The following is a 27,214-nucleotide window of genomic DNA, read 5'->3' as shown; positions in this document are numbered from 1 at the left end:
AAATAATGTATTTAATACACATTTAATGCTAGTGAGAGTAAATTATATTAAATGATATATTAAATGCTCGTGTTAGTGAGCTAGTGAGAATGCTAGTAGTAGTTACATGTCACCAAATTAACATTTAAAAGTGTAAATATTGAAATTTGCAATATTTGTTCAAGTTAGTAATATAGTCATAAAAATATTCACATTTCATGTCTAAATATCACTAACTTTAACTGAAATTCTGAATCTTTTAAAAATAATTGGGAAACACTAGTTTTTATTTTGAATCAGCGTTTATTTCTTCATTCATTTAATTATTTATTCATTTATAATACTCAAATTATGACATTTACTACAGTTTATATGTGAGTACTGTTCTATATTGACTGCTCAAAAATGAACATGTAATAATTTTAAAAATAAGTAATTTTCAATGAAAAGTGATTATTAAATTCTAAATGACATTTATATTAATTAAAATATTACGTTTTCATTTAAATAATTGAAAATAATAATTTTGGCATTTTTTTATTTACAAGTCGACATTTTGAGTATAACATTTAAGGAATATATATTTATTTTCTTATTCGCAACAAAAAAAAATAATATTTCTATTATAAAATTCTTAGGGAACTTTCAACGAAAATGAAACTTAGTTGACAATTTTCCCTGATTGGGGAAAAGCAAATTAAGTCAAATTTTCAGACTAACCAATAGAATAAATTCAAGAACACTTCTTATCTTGAAATAAGAGATCCTGGTATTGTTACGAATACAAGAGATTTTAGTTGCACTTTCACTGCATACTTTATTCAAGCAGTCTTATCAAATATTATCAAAGATTATTTTAGAGCTGTATTAATATATAAATCAGATGCTTTGGAAATAGTAATTATTCCGAGACAATCAATTACATTATTGTTCATCAACTTGAGAATATTCCAAGCATTACATAATGTAAGTATTCAATATTTCATAATGTAATTAAATAATTGATATATAAATGACTTTTTACTTAATTCTTTCATCAAATTTGAACAGTATATAATTTAAATAGAGCTTAAATATTATTTTTTATTAAATTGATTTATACTTCACCATGCAGGTAATTATTATTTAATTATCTAAATTAATTCAACCATATAATTTTTTTCTCAATCCTTTTATTATGTTGTAAAAGCTTATAATTTCGTACGCTTTTTTCGAAAAATTATTATATTCATTTATATATTTAGAAATAATGGATATTGTTTTTTGATAATGAGAAAATTCATAATGATCAATAATGGATTTTTTTAAAGTAATTAAATAAAGTTATTAATTATCCAAACTTTTTACTTAAATAAAGTTATTAAGAAAAATATTGAAGCCTTCAGCGAATTTTTGAGGTATAAGTCAACCAAAACTGTATGAAATTGTAATAAAAATTACGTCTTTTTAAGTGACAAAAAAAAATAATGCATCAAAAATTCCTGATTTTATTTTTCCTTTTTTGCAAATAATTAGTTAAGTTTACAAAATTTTTAAATTTATAACTAAATAATAGTTAGAAATATACATATCATTCAGTTAACTCTCTTTGAAATTCCATACGCTATAAAACAACAAAAATTTTATTCGCAATAGTTAATGTATTTTAATATATTCGCAATAGTTAATAATTTTAAAAATTTTGTTTTTAAAATGTTTTATCAATTTCTATTCGAAATAAATTTTAAACTAAGAAGAAAAATGCTTAAAAGTTTCATACAAATAAAGCAAAACTTCACCATTGTTGAACGATAAAAAATTATTTATATTATTTGCTATGGCTTAAAGTGATAGTGTTTGTAACTGTTGTTTGGAACTCATTTTTGTAATATATTTATCAAAGTTTAATAGCAGTAACAATTATGAAGATGAAGATGAGATTACTATGAAGATGAAGAATTAAAAACTGAATACGTAAAATACAAAATATTAGTACTGTTAAATGATGATACTGATTTTAAACAGTAAAAGTGAGACGGTTAAAAAATTTATTTTGGAAGTAAATTTTCTACGTTTTATGTCAGTAACAAAACTGTGTAAAAATTAATTAACGATTTAATTCATAAAAGACAAAATTTTACCATTTTTTTAATGATAAATAATAGGTTAGTTTTATAGTAATTTAGTTGAGACTCTTTGTATCTACTTTATCTATGTTCATACATAATAACTTTGAAAAAAAATTTAAAATTTTAACATTTGTTAAATGATAAAATTTTAATGATATCAATTGCTGAATTTAAAAACTAGTCTGTTTGTGACTATATTTTTATAACTGCTTCTTCTATTTTTCGTTCAAATGAAAAATAAAATTTGAAGAAAAAACTGAATTTTAGCATTAAATGATAAAAAAAATTTATGTCATATGCAAAAATTAAACGTAAGAATGTTAAAAAATTTGTTTTTGTAACTGTTTTATCAACTTTCAACGGCACTAACTATCTTTTAAGACAAAAGATTAAACATTAAATGCATATAACGCAAAATATAATTTTTGTAAAATAGAAAAAGATACTTTTTTATTTACTAGCAATAAAACTTAGATTTTTTGAGACTTTATTTTGTTAATGAATACTATCAATGACAATTAAAGTATGAAGAAAAATAATTGACTTTTAATGTATCAAATTTAGGTACAGAAAATTTTTATTTTTTTTTGAATATAAATATTAAATAATATAATTTGCTTACAATGAAAGAGAAAGTGTAAGAGCCTTTATTTTTTTAACTGTATTATTAACTTTCAATGACAATAACGGATTGAAGGTGACATTTTGAACGAAATTTCCTCAAGAGACGAAATACTAAATTTAAATTGTCGAAAGCCATAAAAATAACCTAAAAACTACCATGTGAAACGATATCTATTTTAATAACTTGCTATCTGCGTAGATTTAGTGAAACGGGAAAAACGTATTGAATATTATAAGATTCTTGTAAATAAAAAGAAATTTCTTGAAATCTACTAGCTTATAATTTTGAGAAAATATTCTGAAAAGTGCATTTTGAAAATTGTACATGAAAACATGATTTTTTTTCGTTTCGTTTTTATTTAAATTTACATTCTTTAAGTAAATTATCATAATTTGATATCACGGTAAAAAAAAATTGAAACTCTTACTTTTTTTTTCAAGTATTGTTTTAACTTTTTTGTTTGTTTATGTAGGAAGGTACTACTTGTTGTCGCTGGCGTCCTATGCTTGGCATTATTGGCTGCTTCAGAGACTTGTGGTTGGGGATCTTGCCCTGGATATGGCAGTGAGTAAAATTTAATATCTTGTAGAGAATCTAAACACTTTCAACATATTTTCAACACACATTCCGTATTTTCACAAGTCGATTGCATTTTACTTGTTTTCGATAAAAATCTTTAAAAATAAAGACTCATAAATATGTAGTAAAATACTAGCAATTTTAGATAAATATTTATATGTTGTAATTTTAAAAAAATTTCTAACTCTTACATAGTATAAAAAATGCAAAAATGATTATTAACACAATTTACACTTTTAGGAATAACTACACAATCTAGAATAATTGCATTATCTATAAATTTGACTTAATTTTGTTTTCTTTTTAATTTAAATGCTGAAAGTTTTTGTTAAATTTTTACAGTAAGTAAATATTTTTAATTAAATGAATCAAATACTTTCAACTCCCATTAACAAAAAAATCTTAAAAGCCCCTTAATTGCATTAAAATAATGTAAAACACCATTATTAAAATATTCTTCTAATAGTTAAAATCTGGTTTTGATAATAGCCTATTCTCTTTTAGCAGTTTCAGAGCAAGAGAGAAAAAAACTTTCACCCCTGTACATACTTAAATTTAAATAAATACTTTGATTATTTTTAAAAATGGGGTTACCCACACTATTCCGGGTCAAATTACGGTATAAAGTAGCGGTACTTTGGGGTGTCATACGTAAATCCATTTTACCTTGAAATCCACATTTACCGTACATTTTTATATTGTAATGTTTGCAGTAATATTTGTTTAATTAGAGTAGTTCAGTGATTTTACGGAAATTATTGCTTTAAAATTTAGGGTGTATCACATTTTTTGTTCCGTAACATGTTACGTAAAAGGATGGCTTTTACGGAATAATGTACCAGAGAGTGCCGGTATTTCTTACCGTAATTTTTTAAAATTCAGTTTTTTGATGCTTTGAAAAGTTATCTTAAGTTTTCAGGTTGGCTAAAATTTTGTATTTTTGCATCCGAAACTTCATATCATTCATCCAGCAAATCGAAATACATTACGAATTATGCGGAGAAACAAGTTTGCTTGAAGTAAAAGTAAAATTTCAAAAGGAACAAAACTTTGAAACTTTTTTTATGAACAAAATTTTCGTAAGTTTAACGTATTTAATATTATAGTTTTGAATTTTATCTCTAAACATCCAACAATGTGCGTAGAAATTGCAAATAAACATTTTTTCGGGAGAATAGTTAAATTAGGTTAGATTTGGTTAAATTAGGTTCGAGAAAATAGTTAAACTTATCATACTGTATATTATTATTTTATTTCCATTATTTATTAGGAAGATAAGAGAGTTTGTATAATCATATTATTAAATAAACAATTCTTCTTAAGCAAAACTTTGAAAATATTATGAAAAAATTCAGATTAAATTACAAGTTGTTTTTATTAAAATGCACTATTTTAATATTTTAATAAACGATCCTTTTTTGTTATTTACTCGAATCCAATATTTCATAATAAGATTTTAAAACTATGGCATTTACAATATTTTTTTTTAAATCAAGTAAAAATATTTCATGATTTTTTTTTAATATGAAAAAAGAAATTTTGCAATTAAATAATTATATTATGTTCGTTTCAGAAAAACTTTAACACAGATAGACTCTTTTTTAACTATTATATCAGTTTGTAACTAAACATTTAGTTACATCAAATATTTGTAGTTTAAAAATATTGGAGCAAATTAAAACACTGAATAACAAATAATTTATTTCACTCTTTTAATTAAAAGTTACTCCCAAGTTATTTTGTTTAATCATTTGAGGACAAAATATTACAAAGCAATGAGCTTTTCATTTTTTGACTATTTCCATATTTTTGGCATGAAAAATGATTTTGATATGGAAATTGTTATTAGATTTTTTTTATTTGAACGAAACAATAAAAAATAAATATATTTGATTGTTCCTAAATGAAGAAAAAAATTCTAGAAAAATTAACTCATATGGTAAGGAAATGGGCAAAAAAACAGCTACCATAATTTTGATAATAAAAACCAAAATATATTTAAATCATTTACATGGTGATTTTTTCGTTTACTTGCTAACAGTTGTAACACTTGCTAACAGAAATTGTAGTTTTAAAAAATTTTTCTTATTACAGCATATTTAATGAAAAGTGCAAAAATACAAAATTGAAAAGTAAATTTAACCGACTACATGGCTTCATACTATGTTCTAAATATTATGATAACAGAATTTTAACGCATTTAACAAGTTTTATCACTTATTATAACACCATATTTCATTGTTAATTTTTCCAAAAACATTACCAAAGCTTTTCAGTAAAAAATTATTGAGCATTTAAGTGCTCCTATAGAAGCAGGAACACGGTGAATCTTACTATTTCCTGGTAGTTTTATCTATGCTCTTTTTCTCTGTGTAAAAGTGTTTATGATGGATAGGACCGCAAATCTGATACGAGATGCTTGGATTTAAAATGAAATTTGAGAAATAAAAAAGTTATTCTTTTTTTATGATATGAAAATTGCTTTTGATGAGAATATTCCTTTTTTTTCTACTATCTCACTTATCACTTATGGCATAAATATTCTTCGTAACTCACTAAATACAAACTACTCAAGTAATCAACAATTTAGTGGCATTTTCAAGATCCTGCAAGTTTCTGCTGCATGCAAAAAAAAGTTAAATTTATTTTTTTCAAACCAGGTTTTTTTTATCTATTAAAGAAAGTAAAAGGAAATTGGGTTAAAACTACTGATTTTATAAATTTCGCTACAATATACATGATTTATCAAATTTCAAATTTTGAAGTTATTAGACTGTTTAAAACAACAATTTCTGGCTCTCGTGAAACGGGCATTTTTTTAATTGAAAGAGAATAGCAATGTCGACTATAAAAGAAAAATAAATTGCTCTGATAATTAGTCAGGCTATTTCGTTAGGAGATGATTCAAAATTTTGTAGAAATTACTAATCATTGTTAAAAGTGTCGTTTTTAGAACAGCTAAAAGATATTTGAGTATTTTTTACATATTTAAACTTTAATAAAAAATGGAAAAATTTAGCTTGTTTGTCAGTAAAGACAATCTTATAAAAAATATTTCTCAAAGTAAATTGAGGTACTCATATCGTGAGAGAATGCTAAAAACCAGTATCAAGAGTGGTGAATGCGGAACACCTTGTATAAGATATTTTGCCAGTTTAATCTGAAATAAGCTTATAGAATATTTCGAAACTCATTTAGATTTTGTTCCTACGATGTTTTACTAATGTCCTGATCTCGTAAAAAACCGTTACAATACTCTATAGCCATCACGAGAACTACTCCTGATTGAAATTCTGAAGTTGTTTTCAGCCATGGAAACACAAGTTAAACTATTTCTAATAGAGGAGAACTGAAGAGATTGAATGACTGTTCTTATAATTTAATAGCCAAATAATAATAATTAATATAATAATAATAATAATAATATAATAATAACAATATTATAATAATAATAATATAATAACAATAATAATAATAATAATAATAATATAATAATAACAATATTATAATAATAATAATATAATAACAATAATAATAATAATAATTAATAATTCCTAAACCAAACCATTTCGAAACGATTATCCCCACAACTAAATAATTTGTTTTCGGAACTACGGTATCTGCCAGTTCTAATGTTTATTGTCTGTGGTAGTTCTCGTAATTGCCAAACAGTACATCTAATGAGGAAACTACCGACTATTGGGACACTATGCACAATTTTCAGTACGTCATACATTTATTGATGGAAAGACTGAATGATCTGTTCTTGAGTGATATTTAAATTTTTCATTCCTTTTCCAGGATGTTGTTACGGTGATAGTCAGGTCTACAAGTGTGCTCCATTCGACAATGCTGTGTGCTGTCCTGGTGGAGACTACAGTTGTCCTCCAGGAAAATCTTGCGTCAAAGTCCTTTGGTTTTACATTTGCGTAAATGCCATGGCAGTCTCCAGCGACGGAAGTTTCGATTTTCAAAAGGGCCTCTCGGAAGCACTCATGAATGCTAAGAGTTATGCTTAAGAAATACAAAAGATGTTACTAAATGGTGTTCAGAATATATAAAATTTTTATAAATGTCTAAAAAACAAGAAAGAATAAAATATTTGTTTTCATCAATGTGCATAAATTCATGTGAATTTACTTTCTTCTTAAAAAAAAATAATTTTTAAATGTAATATAAATTTGCAAGATATATCATAAAATATTATATTTTACATAACAGATATAATACGAAATATAAATATAAATATATTATAGCTTTATTACGTAATACAATGAATGATTAACAGTTTTAGATTACTACTTTCGTACTACTATCAAATTTAGTTGATATTATTTATTTATTACTACTATCAAATTTATTTGAAAATACAAACAAAAATTTTTTTAAAATAGGTAATTATAGCTAAAAACTAAATTTGAATTATAATTATACCTCTCATTTAGCAGCATTTTGCAAAAATAAAATTTAGCAACATTCTTTTTGTCACCTTTGTTTTGCTTCAAATTCAGATTTATTTTATTTTATTTAACTGATTATTTTATTTATTTATTTTTCTTTTTTAAGTCTTCAAAAAGCAAACGATGATAAATTAACTATGTTTAAGTAAAAGAAAATTTTAAATATTATAATGCTTTTCGATGATAAATAGTAATAATTTGTAATAACTTTGATTTTTTTTTAAAGTTTTAATTTCTATTAGAAAAAAATAACTTCAATGATTATTTCGTGTCTGAATGCTCCCCCTTTTCAAAAATTACTCACAGAATCGTTGTAAGGCTGGGGCAGGTGAGGCATTTACGCGCGGCCTCGCAATCCTATTTTCTGCCCCACAGTGTCAAAAGAATAATTAAAAAATTAAAAAAAAATTTATATTATTTTTTGAATCTAAAATTTTAAAATTTTGTATTCAATTTGAACACGGATCATGAGACATTCTTGACATTTTTAAGGTTTCCGCACCAAAAAAAAGCAAAAATAAGGCAAAATTATAGACTCAGAAAACAAGATCTGTTTAAACATGATCATTTACCCAACACTTAATGTAAGACTTTGCACTTTAATGAAGTGTGATTTTTAGAGACGATTAATTACTTTTAACCTAATTCAACTAAGACATTTGACTTAAAAACCTATTTGTTTTTTAAACAAATTATTCTTTCAATAATTATTTCGATTCAAACTTTTTATTGTTATTTACATTATTGCAGATTTGATAACAACGCTAATATTAATATAGCGCATATAATACGCTTTTGAACACCGCTCACAGTTATAAAACTTATTGTTTATTTATAGTGATATAATTAATTTAATTACGAATTATCAATTCCTATTTTAAACTTATTATTTACAACTGCTTCAAAACTTGAAATTCAAAAAGGCTGTGGTATTTTCCGCAAGGGTAGTTTCAATAGTTAGTTAGATATCATATCAGTCAACTTGAAAAATTGGATTTCTATTTTTTTGAGTTTTTAATTAAATTTTATTTTCTTATGTGTTTTAAAAGGATGGCACCTTCATTGAAATTTTTATGATATGTTATCTTAGAACTTAATTTCGAGTATTATTGGGTAAGAGATTAATTTTAAAGATATTATTATGTGAATAAGTTTTCTTATTTAGTGATATGTAAATATCGCGCAATTTTTCAAAGATTCACTCTTCCATAAAATGTAGATAAAAGATGAAAAAATATATATCAATATAAAAATGAATAGATATATTTATTTTAAATTTAGTAAATAAAGATAAGACAATAAAAAAATATTTCTCTTGAGTGTTCAATAAAGAAATATATTTTTAAAATCTATTTCAAAAGCGAAGTTGAAAGTCCATACTCAATACGATGGGACTGAATTCATCGAAACCAGTTTGATTGCATGACGAAAAAGTGAGGTTATTTCATTAACCGCCCTTCAACTCTTCTTTGTATTTTTCGGCCATCAAATAAGTTTTGAAGTTTTCAGTCTCGTTTCATCGGTATTGATTCAAAAGATTTTGATAGCTTTGATATTTTGTTCTCACTTGAATATTACTTTGAGACACACTGAGAAAAAAAAAGTGTGGTCAAAACTATCTGAATATGGTGTAATTTACTGTATTTCTGGCTCTATGGGAACACCAAAAAAACAAGGCAACTTTTACAGAAGCACTTTTGTAATGACTTCTTTGGTTAAATTAATGAAAAAAATTTGGTTTTTATTACCTTGATGTTTGGTAGTATATATGGTAAAATTAGGAAATTTTAAACATAAGTTGGTAATTTCAACAGTGCTAGTACAGTTGAAGATGACACAAAAGTGTTTATTTTGATAGCCTCGATTTTATTTAGCAAAAACTTGATAACTTTTCTCTCCTAGGTTATTTGTTTTGATTTTTTCCCATTGCAAGTTAGCATCTACCAGCGTTTGAAATTATAAAAAAATATGCATTTCTTATATGCATAAATGCCTGGACAAGGCTGATCTAAACCAGTAGCTTAACTATTACTAAATAACCCTAGATGAATTCATTTATTTGTTGTTATGGACACATTCGCAGGCTTATGTGATTAATAGAAAGCTCGGCTAATATGCCTTTGCCAAATCCCTGTAAAGGTAGCACAAGATAGAAAAAAACACCACACATACATAGCCTAAGACATGGTGGAATTTGAACCAGCTACCTCCACGTTGCAATAGGTGCATCCATCAATGTTTTACTCTAATTTGATTAATATTTTCGTAAATCTGAGTAAAACTTGTATTGAGCATACAGGTCTGTATATGTATGAGTAGCAACTGATAGCAAAATAAATGTTTAGAATGGTAATGATCTATTTTTAATTATTTTTACACCAGTCTCGTTGTTCCACAAAATGCTATTTAAAATAGAGGTAGCCGGTCCAAATCTAAGACTACGAATACGACTTCAGCCACGCGCGCACGCCACAGCCCGTTTTACTAGACGGACCCATTCATGCATCCACAGATCGTAATTTTGACCTGAACCAGAGAACGATCAATCGCCAATTAAGTACCCCCAGAAGTACTGTTTTGTCGTGGGAGCTTGGAGGCTTTTGTGACCCCGACAGATTTAGCGTGCATCAGTCACCATTTAATACACGGGGATTCTTCAGCTGGCTAGACTCGAACTCCCGTTCTCCCCAACACGAGTCCATCGCCTTACGAACCAAGCTATCCCAACCCCAGAAAAATCTTTACTATACAAGTGAGGTGAGTCGCGATGGCTCAGGTGATAGAGCATTCGCCTTCCAATGAGGTGGCGCGGATTAGAATCCCAGCGAAGGCTGGTACGGCTGGGATAGCCTGGTTGATAGGGCACTGGACATATGTCCAAGAGGTCATGGGTTCGATCCCTGCAGGCCGAAGACTCCCCAAGTAGTAAATGGTGACTGATTCGCGTTAAAATTGTCGGGTCACAAAGTCCTCCATGTTCCCGTAATAAATCATACCTCTAAGGGAGATCAAGAAGTTTCCTTGTCTTCTGGATTAGGATCAAATTTGCAAGGCTTTGCAGTTGAACATTAATAGTCGTAAACCCAAAAATTGGATCGGTTATGGAATATATAAAATATGCAATTAGGTGATTATGCCATATTTTTCCTGTATATTATCCATTCTGTTTTTTTTACTTCATTCTGGGATGTAATTCCACGAATAGGTATTAAGAGCGTTGTGGAATACCCTGTAAATTCCATTATGAGAATTTCCATAATTTTTTTTCGTGTAATATCTATGGTTTTTTTACTATCTTCTGGGATCTAATTCTAAGAATTTATATTAAGAGCAATCGTTGCGGGACACCCTGTAAATTAAATTATGTAAACTTTTTTGAATTCGGAATACAATAATAGGATAAAATTCTTAATCAATATTTTTTTCTCCAAAGTATCGGTATAAGAAAATGGTGCAAACAATAGTTTAAGGTATCCGTCTGGGTAAAAATCATCAGTTTCAACAAAAATTCAATTTTCCTTTTATTTACACAGTTTTTCTTTTATCTATATATAAATTCTAGTTCATTAGATTTTCGAAACACTTTAAATGTTTGTAATCTGATTTTTAGAAAATAAGTTATTTCTGCCTTTTCGTATTATGACATACGAAACCAAAATCGGAGACAAACTCCCGAAAAAGGAAGTAAAACTATAATTGTTGTTGTAATTTTTTGAGTATTTAACCTTTTTCTTTTATTTGAATAAACTATAACACTTTTAAGACAAATAAAATTCATTTCCAGAAATTAGTTTTCGATTAATGATTTTCATGTTGTCAAAATTTTTTTTACATTTCAAAATTTTCTTGCAATTTTTCAATGCATTTTCTAAAGAAAGTTGATTTTGAGGAAGTTTCGGTAAGCTAACACACATTAAAAATACGTTTATCATAGAATTTTTTGAAATTTTGTATAAAGTCTGCAATGTTTTGAACTGAAAGCTATTGTCTAAGTAGAAATTTGTTATTTTTATTAAGCTTTAAGTACCAAAATTTAGAATTACTCTTAAATTCAATATTAAACAATATATTTAGTTCTATATCATTGTTGTTTAGTTCTATTTCATTAAACCACATTCCATGGTTCATTTGATAAAATACAACTCAACCACTTCCTAACTTCAAAGCCCATTACCTAACTAAAAGCCCAGCTAGAATGTCCAGTTAAATTTCTTTTTTGCGGTTTCGAAACAATACTAGTTATAAACGGTTTCAAAACCATGAAAGTATAAAATGTTCTTTACAGTAAACTTTGAGGTTAGTTGGATCGACTGACTCCTTCTGGTTCTTTTACCTTAATTTAAAAATAAAAATTCTAGCAGTGTAGAGCTGTTAGTGTGACATGAAAAGTAATGCTTAAATCTGTCCCAATTTTGAAAAAAATTTATAATTTTTTTGAACTCTACTTCAAATTTAAAATTTTAGGATTTTTGCCTGCCAAACATATAACTAAATTTACAATAAAGTTTTAAAAAAGAAAAAATTGTGGCCAATTCAGTTTTATACCTTAATTTAAATACCTCATCCATTCACAGAAAATACCGCACTCGGAGAAAAACAAGTTTAGCGATACAGCACTGAATATAAGTATAGTTTAAAAAAAATGAAAAACATTTTTGCAGTGTATAAACTCTAAGATAGAAAATTGAATTTTTTTTTCTAATTATCACTCTATTTAACAGTAAAGCAATATCTAAAACATGTCATGTATTAATATGAATCTTATATTATTCTTGTGACATAACATTAACTTTTCACGATAAAGTAAATTTAATCTAATCATATAAGAGAGAAGAGTGTTGCAAGAAAATCTTACCTCTTTTATGATTTGAATTTTTCCCACAAGATCTTGGATTAAAAATTATTTTCTCTTTTCTTTTCTATGCTTTTAATAAAGGGGAAAATTGCGCATTTTGATTCATTATTTATTTATTTATTTATTTATTTATTTATTTATTTATTTATTTATTTATTTATTTATTTACTTATTTACTTATTTATTTGCTTTATACATTTATTTATTTATTTTTTATACTTAAATTTGGATATTTATTGTATTTTAAATGTGAGTGAGTCAATATTGAGGGAAATTTAGAAATTAAAATAAACGTAAAACAATTTAAACAATGTAATTCGCAATATTTATTCATGATAACGAAACATTCAAAAAGCTACTGGGCGTTTAAGAAAGGAGTGAATATCAAAAAAGTTTTTTTTTAAATTTATATATTCATTTATTTTCTTTATTTTATTTATTTAATTACTTATTTACTTATTATACTCAAATTATTACTTTTATAATATTTGGAATATGAGTGAGATTATATTGAACGCTATTTGAACGATAAAATATACATGCAATATGTAATTCGCAACATTTGTTCATGGTAGCGATATATTCAAAAATATTTATATTTGATTTCTTATATTCATTAATTTGACCTAAAACATTTTTTTACTTCAAATAATCATGAGCATTGATTTTATTTTGAATTATTTATTTATTTATTTATTAATCATACTCAAATCAGAACATTTATTGCACATAATTTGTTCGTGAGATTCCATTGAGAAGTCTGTAAGTAATTTCATTATACAATTACTATAAAATAACCGGCAGCAGTATGTTTATCTAATTAACCATACATTTTAAGTCAGGGGTCACTAATAGTCAGGGGTCACAAATTAAGGCATTGGGAACACTGGAAATTCTAAATGTGTTGAAGGAATTGGGTTCAATATTATAGTGTCAACGCTGAGACTCGAAACCTCGTTTTGTCGGGAAAAAGAATGACAAATTCGCCCTCCTGACTATAATATATACCCAGCTGCAGGAAACTAAGTGGTTCCATCAGATGGGTCTAGTTGGTGCGATAAAATTCTCATAGTTTAACCGCATTAGCTGAAAGGAATTAATAATCTGTTCTATTCCCAAGTAACAATTTGAATACCATCCTATTTAGGGTTATTTCACTGCTTTGTTTGAATATGGTAAAATAACAAGTAAATAATTTGTTATTTAACCATCTTTTCGAGAAATTTCTAAAAGTGTACTTGAAAATAAAATTAAAATAAAACAATATAAGGCAATGTAATTCGTCATATTTATTCATGATAGTAATATATTCAAAAAGCTACTGTGCTTTTAATTAAGCAATGTATTTAAAAAAGTTTCATTATTATTATTTACTTATTTATTTATTTATTTATTTATTTTACTTTACTTTTTTATTTACTTTACTTTTTTATTTCATTTGTCTTTTTCATTTATTATACTCAAATTGGGACATTTATTACACTTTAAATGTGAGGGAGATTCTACTGAGGGCTATTTAAAAAATTACCATGTAATAATGTTAACAAAGAAATTCGCAACATTTGCTCATCATAGCGATATATTCAAAAAGATATGTGGATTAAATTTCTTATTATCATTAAATAGACTTAAAACATTTTGCTCTTTCAAATATTTGAAAGCAATAATTTTTTTTTTGAATTATCCATTTATTTATTATACTCAAAGTAATACATTTATTACTTATTAAGTCTATTAGTGAGAGTCTATTGAGTGCCTAAAAATTAAATAAAACATGTAATCATGTAAACATTGTAATTTGCAATATTTGTTCAATTTAGCAATATAGTAAAAAAAATATTTACATTCCATATCTAAATATCATTAATTTCAATTGAAATATTGTGTTTTTTAAAAATAATTAAAAACACTAGTTTTTACTTTGAATTATCATTTATTTATTCATTTAGAATATTGAAAATTAGGGCATTTATTACAGTTTAAATGTGAGTGCTATTCTACTGAGAGCTCCTTGAGGAATAAAATAATCAAGTAATAATTTTAAAAGTATGTAATTTTCAATGCATAGCTATTATTAAATTCTAAATGGCATTTATATTAATTAAAATATTGCAATCTCGTTTAAATAATTGAAAATAATAATTTTGGCACTTTTTAATTTATAGGTTGACATTTTGAGTATAACATTTAAGGAATATATATTTTGTTTTCTTATTTGTCACAAAAAGAAAATAATATTTTTTTTATAAAATTCTTAAGGAACTTTCAACAAAAAAATAAAATGAAACTTAGTTCACAAGGTTCACTGATTAGTGAAAAGCACAATAAGTGAAATTTTCAGACTAACCAATAGAATAAATTTAGGAGCACTTTTTATCTTGAAATAAAAGATCCTGGTATTGTTCCGAATACAAGAGAATTTAGTTGCACTTTCACTGATTACTATATTCAAGCATTCTTATCAAATATTATCAAAGATTACTTTAGAGCTGTATCACTATATAAATCAGAAGCTTTGGAAACAGTAATTATTCCGAAACAATTAGCTACATTATTACTCTTCAACTTGAGAATATTCGAAGCATTGCATAATGTAAGTATTCATTATTTTGTAATATAATTAAATAATTGATATATAAATGATTTTTACACAATTCTTTCATCAAATTTGAACAGTATGTATTTTAAATAGAGCTTGAATATTATCTTTTATTAAATTGATTTATACTTCATCATGTAGGTAATTATTATTTAATAATCTAAATTAATTCAACCATATAATTTCTTTCTCAATCCTTTTATTACGTTGTAAGAGTTTATAATTTCTAATGCATTTTTCGAAAAATTATTATATTTATTTATATATTTTGAAATAATAGATATTGTTTTTTAATAAATGGAAAATTAATAATGATCAATAATAGACTTTTTTTCAAAATAAATTAAATAAAGTTATCAATTAACTAAACTAATTACTTAAATAAAGTTATTAAGGAAAATATTGAAGCCTTCAGCGAATTTTTGAGGTATAAGTAAACCAAAACTGTATGAAATTGTAATAAAAATTACATCTTTTTAAGTGATAAAAAAAATAATGCATCGAACATTTATGATTTTATTTTTCTTTTTTTGCAAATAATTATTTAAGTTAACAAAATTATTAAATTTATAACTAAATAATAGTTATAACATATCATTCACTATATAATCATTGTATAATAACATATCATTCACTTAACTCTCTCTGAAATTCCATATGCTGTATAGCAACAAAAACTTTATTCACAATAGTTAATATATTTTAATGTATTCGCAATAGTAAGTAGTTGATAAACTTTATTTTTTAAATTATTTCATCAATTTTTATTAGAAATAAATTTTAAACTAAGAAGAGAAATGTTTAAAAGTTTGATACAAATGAAGGCAAAGTTCACCATTGTTGAACGATAAAAAATTAATGATATTATTTGCTATAGCTAAACGTGATAGTGTTTGTAACTGTTGTTTGGAACTTATTTTTGTAATAGCTTTATCAAAGTTTTATAGCAGTAACAATTACACTATGAAGATGAACAATTAAAAACTGAATACACAAAATACAAAATATTAGTACTTTTAAATGATAAAGATTTGATGATTCTGTTTTTAAATAGTAAAAGTGAGACGGTTAAAAAATTTATTTTGAAAGTAAATTTTCAACGTTTTATGTGAATAACAAAACTCTGTCAATATTAATTAAAAATTTAATACATAAAAGGCAAAATTTTAGTATCTGTTGAATGATAAATAATAGAATAGTTTTCTAGTAATTTAATTGAGACAGCTTGTATCTACTTTATCTATGTTCATAAATAACAACTTTGAAGAAAAATTTAAAATTTTAGTATTTTTTAAATGATAAAAATTTAATGCTATCAAATGCTAAATTTAAAAATGATCTGTTTGAGACAACTTTTTTATAACTGTTTCTTCTACTTTCAAATAAAAAATAAAATTTAAAGAAAAAACTAAATTTCATAATTGTTAAATTATACAAATTTTATGTCATAGGCTAAAATTAAACGAAAGAATGTTGAAAACTTTGTTTTTGTAACTGTTTTATTAATTTTCAATGGCAATAGCCAACTTTTAAGACGAATAATTAAACATTAAATACATATAACGCAAAATGTAATTTTTGTAAAATAAAAAAAGATACTATACAATAAAAGATAGATTTTTTGAGACTTTCTTTTGTTAATGAATACTATGAATGACAATTAAAGAATGAGAAAAATAATTAACTTTTATTATATTGAAATGTGGACACAGAACATTTTAATTTTTGTTTGAATATAAATATTTAATAATATAATTTGCTAAAAATGGAAGAGAAACTGTAAGAGCCTTTATTTTTTTAACTGTTTTATTAACTTTCAATGACAATAATGAATTGAACGAAATATTTTGCACAAAAATTTTATTAAGAGACGAAACATTATATTTAAATTGTCGAAATCAATTGTCGAATAAACTGCAATCTGCGTAGGTTTAGTGAAACGGGAAAAACATATTGAATAATATAAAATCCTTGTATATAAAAAAGTTTTTCCTTGAAAACTACTAGCTTATAGTTTTAAAAAAATATTCTAAAAAGTGCATTTTGAAAATTGCACTTGAAAAATGTTTTTTTCTTCGTTTCGTTTTTATTTAAATTTACATTCTTTGAGTAAATTATCATCATTTGATATCACGGTAAAAAATTTTTTTTGAAACTCTTACTTTTTTCTCAAGTATTATTTTATTTTGTTTGTTTATGTAGGAAGGTACTACTTGTAATCGTTGGCGTCCTATGCTTGGCATCATTGGCTGCTGCTGAGACATGTGGTTGGGGATCTTGCCCTGGATATGGCAGTGAGTAAAATTTAATATCTTGTAGAGAATCTAAATAGAAATGTGACTTAATTTTGTTATCTTTTTAATTTGAATGCTGCATGTTTTGTTACATTTTTACAGTAGTTAAATATTTTTAATTAAATAGATCAAATACTTTCAACTCCTATTAACAAAAAAAATCCTAAAAGCCCTTTTAATTGCATTAAAATAACGTAAAACACCATTATTTAAATATTCTTTTAATAGTTAAAGTCTGGTTTTGACAATAGCCTATTCACTTTTAGCAGTTTCAGAGCAAGAGAGAAAAAAACTCTCACCCCTGTACATATTCAAATTTAAATAAATGCTTTGATTATTTTTTAAAAAAAGGGCCACTCACATTATTCCAGATCAAATTACGGTATAAAGTAGCCGTACTTTGGGTGCATCAAACGTGAATCCATTTTACCTTGAAATCCATATTTACCGTACATTTTTATGTTTTAATGTTTGCAGTAATATTTATTTAATTAGAGTAGTTCAATTATTTTACGATAATTACTGCTTCAAAATTTAGGTTTTATCAGATTTTTTGTTTCGTAACATGTTACGTAAAAGGATGAATTTTACGGAATAATATACCAGCTCCCTGAGTGCCGGTATTTCTTACCTTAATTTTTTAAAATTCAGGTTTTTGATGCTTTGAAAAGTTATCTTAAGTTTTCAGGTTGGCTAAACTTTCATCCTTTTATATTGTAAATAAACAGTTAATTGGGAAAATAGTTAAATTAAGCTAACTTTATCATGCGGTATATTATTATTTTATTTCCATTATTTATTATTTATAAGGAAGATAAGTGGGTTCTTATAATCATATTATTGAATAAACAATTCTTCTCAAACAAAACTTTGAAAATATTATGAAGAATTCAGATTAAATTGCAAGTTGTTTTTATTAAATTGTACTATTTTAATATTTCAATAAAACATCCTTTTTTGTTTTTTCTCGAATCCTATATTTTTCAATAAGATTTTAAAACCATGGCAATTACAATGCTTTTTTTTAATTAAGTAAAAATATTTTAAGTTTTTTTTCATCTGAAAAAAAGAAATTTTCCAATTAAATAATTATATTATGTTTATTTCAGAAAAACAATTTTCTTTAACAAAGATAGACTCTTTCTTAACTATTGTATCAATTTTGTAACTAAGCATTTACTTACACCAAATATTTGTAGTTTAAAAATATTGGAGCTAATTAAAGCACTGATTATCGAATTTTTTATTTCAGGCTTTAAGTGTGCACTTCCATTTCCAGAAACCAAATAATATTATTTAATTTAATCATTTGTGGACAAAATATCACAAAGCTATGAGCTTTTCCTTTTTTGAATATTTCCATTTTCTGGCACGAAAAATGATTCTGATATGGAAATTGCTATAAGTTTTTCTATTTGAACGAAACAATAAAAAATAAATATATTTGATAGTTTCTTATAGTTTCGAAATGAAGAAAAAAATTTTAGAAAAATTAGCTCATTATATGGTAAGGACATTGGCAAAAAAAAAACCATAATTTTGATAATTAAAACCAAAATATATTTAAATCATTTACATGTTGTTTTTTCCGTTCATAAGCTAACAGTTAACTGGAAATTCTAGTTTTAAAAAATTGTTTTTATTACCGCATATTTAATAAAAAATACAAAAATAAAAAATAAATTTAACCGATTAAATGGCTTTGTGCTATGGTCTAAGACATTAAGATAAAACTATAAAATTTTAACACATTTATCAAGTTTTATCACTTACTATAACACCATATTTCATTGTAAATTTTTCCAAAATCATTACCAAAGCCATTCATTACCATTTCAGTAAAAATTACCGAGCATTTTTGTGCTTCCATAGAGGCAGGAACACGGTAATTCTTACCATTTCCTGGTAGTTTTATCTATACTCTTTTTCTCTGTGTAAAAGTATTTATGTTGGATAGGACTGCAAATCTGTTACGAGATGCTTAGATTTAAAACGAAATTTGAGAAATAAAAAAGTTATTCCTTTTTTATGATATGAAAATTGCTTTTGATGAGAATATTCTTTTTTTCTATGATCTCACATACATTTTAGTATAAATATTCTTCTAAATTCACTAAATACAAATTACTCATGTAAACAACAATTTAGAGGCATTTTTTTTTAAATATTACAATTTTCTACAGCACACAAAAAAAATACATTTCATTTTTCAAGGCAGGTTTCTTTTCATCTATTAAAGAAAGTAAAAAAAAATTGGGTTAAAACTACAGATTTCATAAATTTCGCTACGGTATACCTGATACATCAAATTCCGAATTTTGAAGTTATTAGACTGTTTAAAACAACAATTTCTGCCTCTCGTGAAACGGGAAATTCTTCTTCATGGAAGGAGAAAAGCACTGCCGACTATAGAAAAAAATTGCTTTGATAATTATTCATGCTAATTTCGATGATTCAAAATTTTGTAGAAATTGCTATATATTGCTAAAAGTCTCCTTCTTACCACAGCTATAAAGGTATTTTTACATTTCTTATATATTTAAAATTCAAAAAAAATGCAGAAGGATTTAGCTTGTTTGTCTTTAAAGACAAACTTATAAAAAATATTTTACAATGTCAATTAATTTACTCATATCTAGAGATAATGCTAAAAATATGTATCAAGAATGGTGAATGTGGAACACTTTGCATAAGATATCTTGCAAGTATGATCTAGATTATGCTTATAGCATATTTCAAAACTCATTTAGATTTTGTTCCTGAGATGTTTTACTAATGTGATGATCTCGTAAATTACAATTACATTACTCTATAGCCATCACAAGAACTACTCCCAATTGACATTCTGAGATTGTCTGCTGCCATGGAAACACAAGATAAACCATTTCTAACAGAGGAGAACTGAAGAGATTAAATGACTCTACTAACATAAACAGAATCATTTCGAAACTATTATCCCCACAACCAAATAATTTGTTTTCGTAACAACGGTAACAGCCATTTCGAGTGTCTATTGTCTGTGGTGGTTCTCGTAATAGCCAAATAGTACATCTAATGAGGCAACTAAATGATCTTTTCTTGAATAATATTTAATTTTTTCATTCCTTTTCCAGGATGTTGTTACGGTGATAGTCAGGTCTACAAGTGCGCTCCATTCGACAATGCAGTGTGCTGTCCTGGTGGAGACTACAGTTGTCCTCCAGGAAAATCTTGCGTCAAAGTCCTTTGGTTTTACATTTGCGTAAATGCTATGGCAGTTTCCAGCGACGGAAGCTTCGATTTTCAAAAGGGCCTCTCGGAAGCACTCATGAATGCTAAGAGTTATGTTTAAGAAATACAAAAGATGTTACTAAAAGGTGTTCAGAATATATAAGATTTTTATAAATGTCTAAAAAACAAGAAAGAATAAAATATTTGTTTTCATCAATGTGCATAAAATCATGTGAATTTACTTTCTTCTTAAAAAAATCCTTTTTAAATACAATATAAATTTATAATATAAATGTATAATATATATCATAAAATATTATATTTTACAATACAGATATAATACGAAATATAAATATAAATATATTATAGCTTTATTACGTAATACAATGAATGTTTAACAGTTTCAGATCACTACTTTCTTACTACTATCAAATTTATTTGAATTTATCTTTTTATTACTACTATCAAGTTTATGTGAAAATACGAACAATAATTTATTTAAAATAGGTAATTTTAGCTAAAAAAAGTTTTAATTATAATTATGCCTATAATTTAATAGCATTTTTTGAAAATAAAATTTAGTAACATTCTTTTCGTCGCTTTTTTTTTTTTTTTTGCTGCAAATTCAGATTTTCGTTATTTTATTTAATTATTTACTTTATTTATTTTTTTTCCTTTTTTAAGTCGTCAAAAAGCAAACGGTGATAAATTAACTATGTTTAAGTAAAGGAAAATTTAAATTATTATAATGGGTTTTGAATATAAAAAGTAATAATTTGTAATAACTTTGATTTTTTTTAAAGTTTTAATTTCTATTAGATAAAAATAACTTCATTAAATATTTCGTGTCCGAATGCTCCCCCTTTTCAAAAATAATTCACAGAATCGTTGTAAGGCTAAGACATTTGAGGCACTTACGCGAGGCCTCGCGTAAGTGCCTCAAATTAATTAATTCACAGTTAACTCACAAATTAATTAATTCACAGTATTAAAAAAATAATTAAAAAATACAAATATTGCAAATTTTTAATATTATTTTCTGAATCTAAAGTTTGTAAATTTTATATTCGATTTGAACATGGATCATTAGACATTCTTGACATTTTTCAGGATTCCGCACAAAAAAAACTCTTACTAAGACAAAATTATACACTCAGAAAGCAATATCTTTTTAAACATAATCATTTACCCGATACTTAATGTAAGACTTTGCACTTTAATGAAGTGTTATTTTAGAGACAATTAATTACTTTTAACCTAATTAAATTAAGACTTTTGACTTAAAAACCTATTTGTTTTTTAAACAAATTTTTCTTTTAATAATTATTTCGATTCAAACATTTTATTGTTAATTGCATTATTGCCGACTTGATAACAACGCTAATATCAATCCTTCGAATATAACATTTTTAAACAGCGCTCACAGCTATAAAACTTAGTTTTAGCGATATAATTTATTTATTTATGACTTATCAATTATTATTTTAAATTTATTATTTATTCCAGCTTCAATACTTGAAATTCAAAAATGCTGTGGTATTTTACGCTAGGGTAGTTTCACTAGTTAGATATCATATCAATCAACTTGAAAAATAGGATTTCTAAATTTTCCAGTTTTAAATTAAATTTTATTTTCTTATGTGTTTTAAAAGGATGGCTCCTTAATTGAAATTTCTATGATATGTTATCTTAGAACTTCCTTTCGAGTATTATTGGGTAAGACATTGATTTTTAAGATATTATTATCGGAATACGTTTTCTTATTTAGTGATATGTAAATATCACACAATTTTTCAAAGATTCACTCTTCCATAAAATGTAGATGAGAGATTAAAAAATATATATAAATATAAAACTGCATAGAAATATTTACTTTAAGTTTAGTAAATGAAGATAAATAATTAAAAACATATTTTTATTGAGTGTTAAATAAAGAAATATATTTTTAAAATTTTTTCAAATACGAGGTTGAAAGTCCATACCCAATTCGATGGGACTGAATTTATCGAAACCAGTTTGATTGCATGACGAAAATGGGAGTTTGTTTCATTAATCACCCTTCTACTCTTCTTTGTCTTTTTTGACCATCACACAGGTTTTGAAGTTTTCAGTTTTGTTTCAAAAGTATTGATTCATTAAATTTTGATAGCTTTTATATTATGTCCTCACTTAAATATTACATTGAGGCACATTGAGAAAAAAAAGTGTGGTCGAAACTATCTGAATATGGTTGCATTTACCTTGTTTCTGGTTCTATGGGAACACCAAAAAAACAAGGTGATTTTTACAGAAGCCCCTTTGCAATGACCTTTTTGGAAAAATTAAGGAAATAAATTTGGTTTTTATTACCATGATGTTTGGTAGTTAATAGGGTAAAATTAGGTAAATTTAAGGATAAGTTGGTAATTTTAGCAGTGTTAGCATAGCTTAAGAGGACGAAAAAGTGTTTATTTTGATAGCCTCGATTTTATTTAGCAAACAGTAGTTAACGTTTCTCTCGTTGGTTATTTGTTTTGATTTTTTCCCATTGCAAGTTTGCATCTACCAACTTTTAAAATTATGAAAAAATATACATTTTATTTGCATAAATGCCTAAACAAGGCTGAACTAAATCAGTAACTTAAGTATTACTAAATAAATACGACATCAAAGTAAACAAAATTACTCCATCAGGGCTGTTCCAACATAATAAAATGAAAGAGTAGAGGTAGAGGGTTCAAATCCCACAGTAACCCTGGATGAATTCATTTATTTATTGTTAAGGACACATTCGGAGGCTTGTGTGCTGAATACAGAGCTCGACTACTGTGCCTTTGTCGAGTTCATATACAGGTAACACTAGATAGAAAAAAAAACACAAAACAGCATCCTGGTACACGGTGGGATTTGAACCAACTACCTCCATCTTGCAATAAATGCATCTTTATAATGTTTTACTCTAATTTGATTATCATTTTCTTCAACCTGAGTAAGGCTTATAGAGGGTGTTTTGTATTGAGCATACAAGCCTGCATATGTATGATTAGCAATTAATAACAAAATAATTTTGTATAAAGGTATTGATTTTTTTTTAAACCTGACTATTCTTTCCCCAAAATTAAAATAGAGGTAGCGGGTCCGAATCAAAGCGTTAACGTGGATGTGTAACAGTGAACATATAAATTTGAAATGAATTGGTTCAGAATCGTTTGCTGAATAGAAATAATTCCTTGACTCTTTTCTAATTACAGAACCAATAGCATATGAATACGAAAAACAGTTCAAAAATATTGAACCCACTACTTCTACGTTTCTGAGCGTTCAGCAGAAGGACAACACTCTGTGGCAATGGTCACCACAATTATAGTCGTTTCACTTGAAATTCGGCGTGCAGTATGCGTATTGACAAAACATACCGTAGATTGTAAACGGGTTGGCGAAACTTTCAATTGGCATTAAACGAACGTTCTCGCAAATCGCCAAACAGCTGTGTGCTTATGTTTTTGTTTCGTTTTTTGGTATCACGTATCTATCATTCACCAAGTTACATATGGATGTGACATTTCAGAGTTTCAAATAAGCTGATCTTCATTAGATTCTTCTGCATTAAATGAAATATAAAGCGTATTTTTTTGTTATAGCTCCGACATAATCGTTTGTATTTGTTAACATAATTGTGTTTATTAGCCATATTACGTCTATCATAGATATCTTTAAGACGTCTATACTTGTTGAGGATTTATAATACCAGATGGAGCTGAGCACAAACAATTTTTTTTATTATTTTTTTTCTGCACTTCTTAAGTTTCAGTTTAGATTTAACCTACTGAACCACAGTGGAATAAAATAATTTGAATCATTTCAATTTGTGTAATTATTGTTGAATTCGAGTTATGGTGCTACACCGGCCGAAAAATAGGCCACCTGCATGAAATATGAGTTAACATTTGTTTTGTTTTGGTCTCCCTTAAGTCGGTAATTTATTTTGATATTTTATTGTATTAATTGTATTGTATTTATTANAACATTCTATGTATATTCTTACTGTTTTTCGTAAAATTATACTTGTATGTTTTTTAAACTAAAAAGAGTTTTTAAGCCATTATTTGTATTTACAAATAAACCCATATATGCTACTTAATAAATCCCGCTATTTCTTAAAAGATGGATAAAATTGTCACCATAGTATGATCTATCTGAGTTAAGTATCTTTAAAACATTTTAATTAAACACTTCAAGCTATCATTTTTGTCTCTTTAACTCTTGTTATTATTAAGATATCATATTTTTTTCCCAATGCCCACCCGATTGACACTCATCATTTAGGCATAAGTAGAACAAATTTGTTGCTCAAAGTGTTCGACTAGGAATAGTTTCTGTACTATCAGTCCACTGCGGGACTTGCTCCCATAGTAAGGACTTATACTACTGAGAATGAACATGCATGAATTCTACGGGACTCGAACCCAGGACCTCTCTCATCCAAGGTTGGCTCCCTGAGCACCTCAAAGCTTGGTTGGCATATACAAGAAAAGTAAATTTTTTACCCTGATACTTAAAAATATGGCATAAAAACCACTTATTTGGTTACATTTACTTCTGAGATTTTTATTTGTTTTTCAATGTATTTTAATGAGAACTATAATATTTTAAATCAGAATTTCCAATAAACAGTAACAACAGAGAACGGTAAAAGTACCACGTGAATGATTTAAATACCGTATATTTCGATTTAATTCTTAGAATTGTGGTTCCTTTCACGAGAAAAATCTGTCTTTGTCTCTATTTCCGACTTGCCATTCCAGCAAACCTGCTTGGGAATCTAAGCAGACGAATTGATTTGTTATAGAAACTTGGAGGACTTTGTAACCCCGACAGATTCAGCGTGCATCCGTTACATTTTAATAGACCGATATACTTCGGCTGGCTAAACTCAAGCTCACTTTCTGCCGATCACTAGTCAAACGCTTAACGAACTAAGCTATTCCGATCGTAAAAAACCTCAGGGGATAGGGCGTTCGCCTTCTAATGAGGTGACCCGGGTTCGTAATCCAAGCGATGGGTGGTCGATACTAATTCCGCATCTGACTTGCACCAACCTCAGTGCTGAAGTAAAATATCCTCAGTGGTAAGCGTCCCCTTGCAATCAGGCAAACTTTGGGAAGTTCTAGTGGTCTTCATCTCCAAGTAACGCAAATGCTTATTAGCTGCATCAAAAAGTCCTCCACGTCGGCAAATTTCTCCCAATACTTGATCCATGAGTTCCCTTTTCTTCTGAATTGGGTCCAAAATTACAAGGTTACTTAGTTGAACATTACTAGTCTTAAACCCAAAAATTGGGCCGGCTGTTCAACGACGGTTATAAAATATGAAATATGCAAGTAAGGTGAGTTTGCCATATTTTCCCAGTATATTATCCATAATTTTTTACTTCATTCTGGGATGCAATTCTAAAAATATTTATTAAGAGCGTTGTGGATCACCCTGTAAATTCAATTATGTGAATTGCCATAATTATTTTTTTTTCGTGAAATGTCTATTTTTTTTAAATTCATTCTGGGATAAAATTCTAAAAATTTTTATTAAGAACGATCGTTGTGGGACACCCTGTAAATTCAACTACGTAAATATTTTTGAATTCGTAATACAATAATAGATAAAAATTCTTTATCAATATTGTGTCCTCCCCAGTATCGGTATAAGAAAAACATGTAAACAATAGTTTAAGGTATCCGCCTGGGTAAAAATGGGTAGTTTCGACAAAAATTCCGTTTTTCTTTTATTTATATAGTTTTTTTAATCTATATGCAAACTTTGGCTCAATAAATTTTCGAAAATTTTTACATTTTTGAACTCTGATTTATAAAAAAGAAGTTATTTTTGCTTTTTCGTATGACAGACGAAACCTTTTTCTTCCATTTTAATAAACTGTATTTTTTAAGACAAATAAAATTCATTTCCAGAAACTAGTTTTCGATTAATAATTTTTATGTTGTCAAAAGATTTTTACATTACGAAATTTTCTGAAAGAAAGTTGATTTTGAGAAAGTTTCTTTACGCTAACACACATTAAAAAACCATTTAACATAGAAGTTTTTTAAATTTTGTATGTAGATTTTCTATAAAGTTGGCGAAACTTTTAACTAAAGCTTAGGTCAAAGTGTGAATTTGTTATTTTTATTAATCTTTAAGCAACAAAATTTTTAATTACTCTTAAACTCAATATTAAGAAACATATTTAGTTCAAATTCATTGACTTTCTTTAACATTTTAAAGTTTTAGTTCAGAACACAGGTAATCACATTATTGATCAAGGAAAAAAAAATTTTTTCGCGAAAAAATTGGCTAAATAACATTTTATTTATTGTTATTTTACCATATTCAAGCAAAATAGTCAAATAACCGTAAATAAGATAGTATTCAAATTGTTTACTGTAAAAAAAACAGTTTATTAACGGTTTCAACTAATACGGTTAAACAACATTATTTTATCGCAACAATTAGGCCCAGCTTATGCAGTCACTTA

General features: G+C 26.3%; 2 protein-coding genes across 2 annotated transcripts; both read left to right on the top strand.

Moving 5' to 3' along the window:
- The first annotated feature begins 808 nt into the window (after positions 1-808).
- Positions 809-7,407, top strand: LOC139424770 (uncharacterized). Its single transcript, XM_016070841.4, has 3 exons — positions 809-945; positions 3,185-3,276; positions 7,093-7,407. Coding segments are annotated over exons 1-3 (312 nt in total). The 5' UTR covers positions 809-943; the 3' UTR covers positions 7,311-7,407.
- Positions 7,408-15,081: 7,674 nt separating this feature from the next.
- On the top strand, positions 15,082-20,926 carry LOC107453860 (uncharacterized). The gene is made up of 3 exons (XM_043045295.2): positions 15,082-15,199; positions 17,408-17,499; positions 20,613-20,926. Coding segments are annotated over exons 1-3 (312 nt in total). The 5' UTR covers positions 15,082-15,197; the 3' UTR covers positions 20,831-20,926.
- The last annotated feature ends 6,288 nt before the right edge of the window (positions 20,927-27,214 follow it).

This window comes from Parasteatoda tepidariorum, chromosome 5 (genome assembly GCF_043381705.1).
Source record: "Parasteatoda tepidariorum isolate YZ-2023 chromosome 5, CAS_Ptep_4.0, whole genome shotgun sequence".
NCBI lineage: Eukaryota > Metazoa > Arthropoda > Arachnida > Araneae > Theridiidae > Parasteatoda > Parasteatoda tepidariorum.
This window is presented reverse-complemented; position numbering and strand designations above follow the sequence as displayed.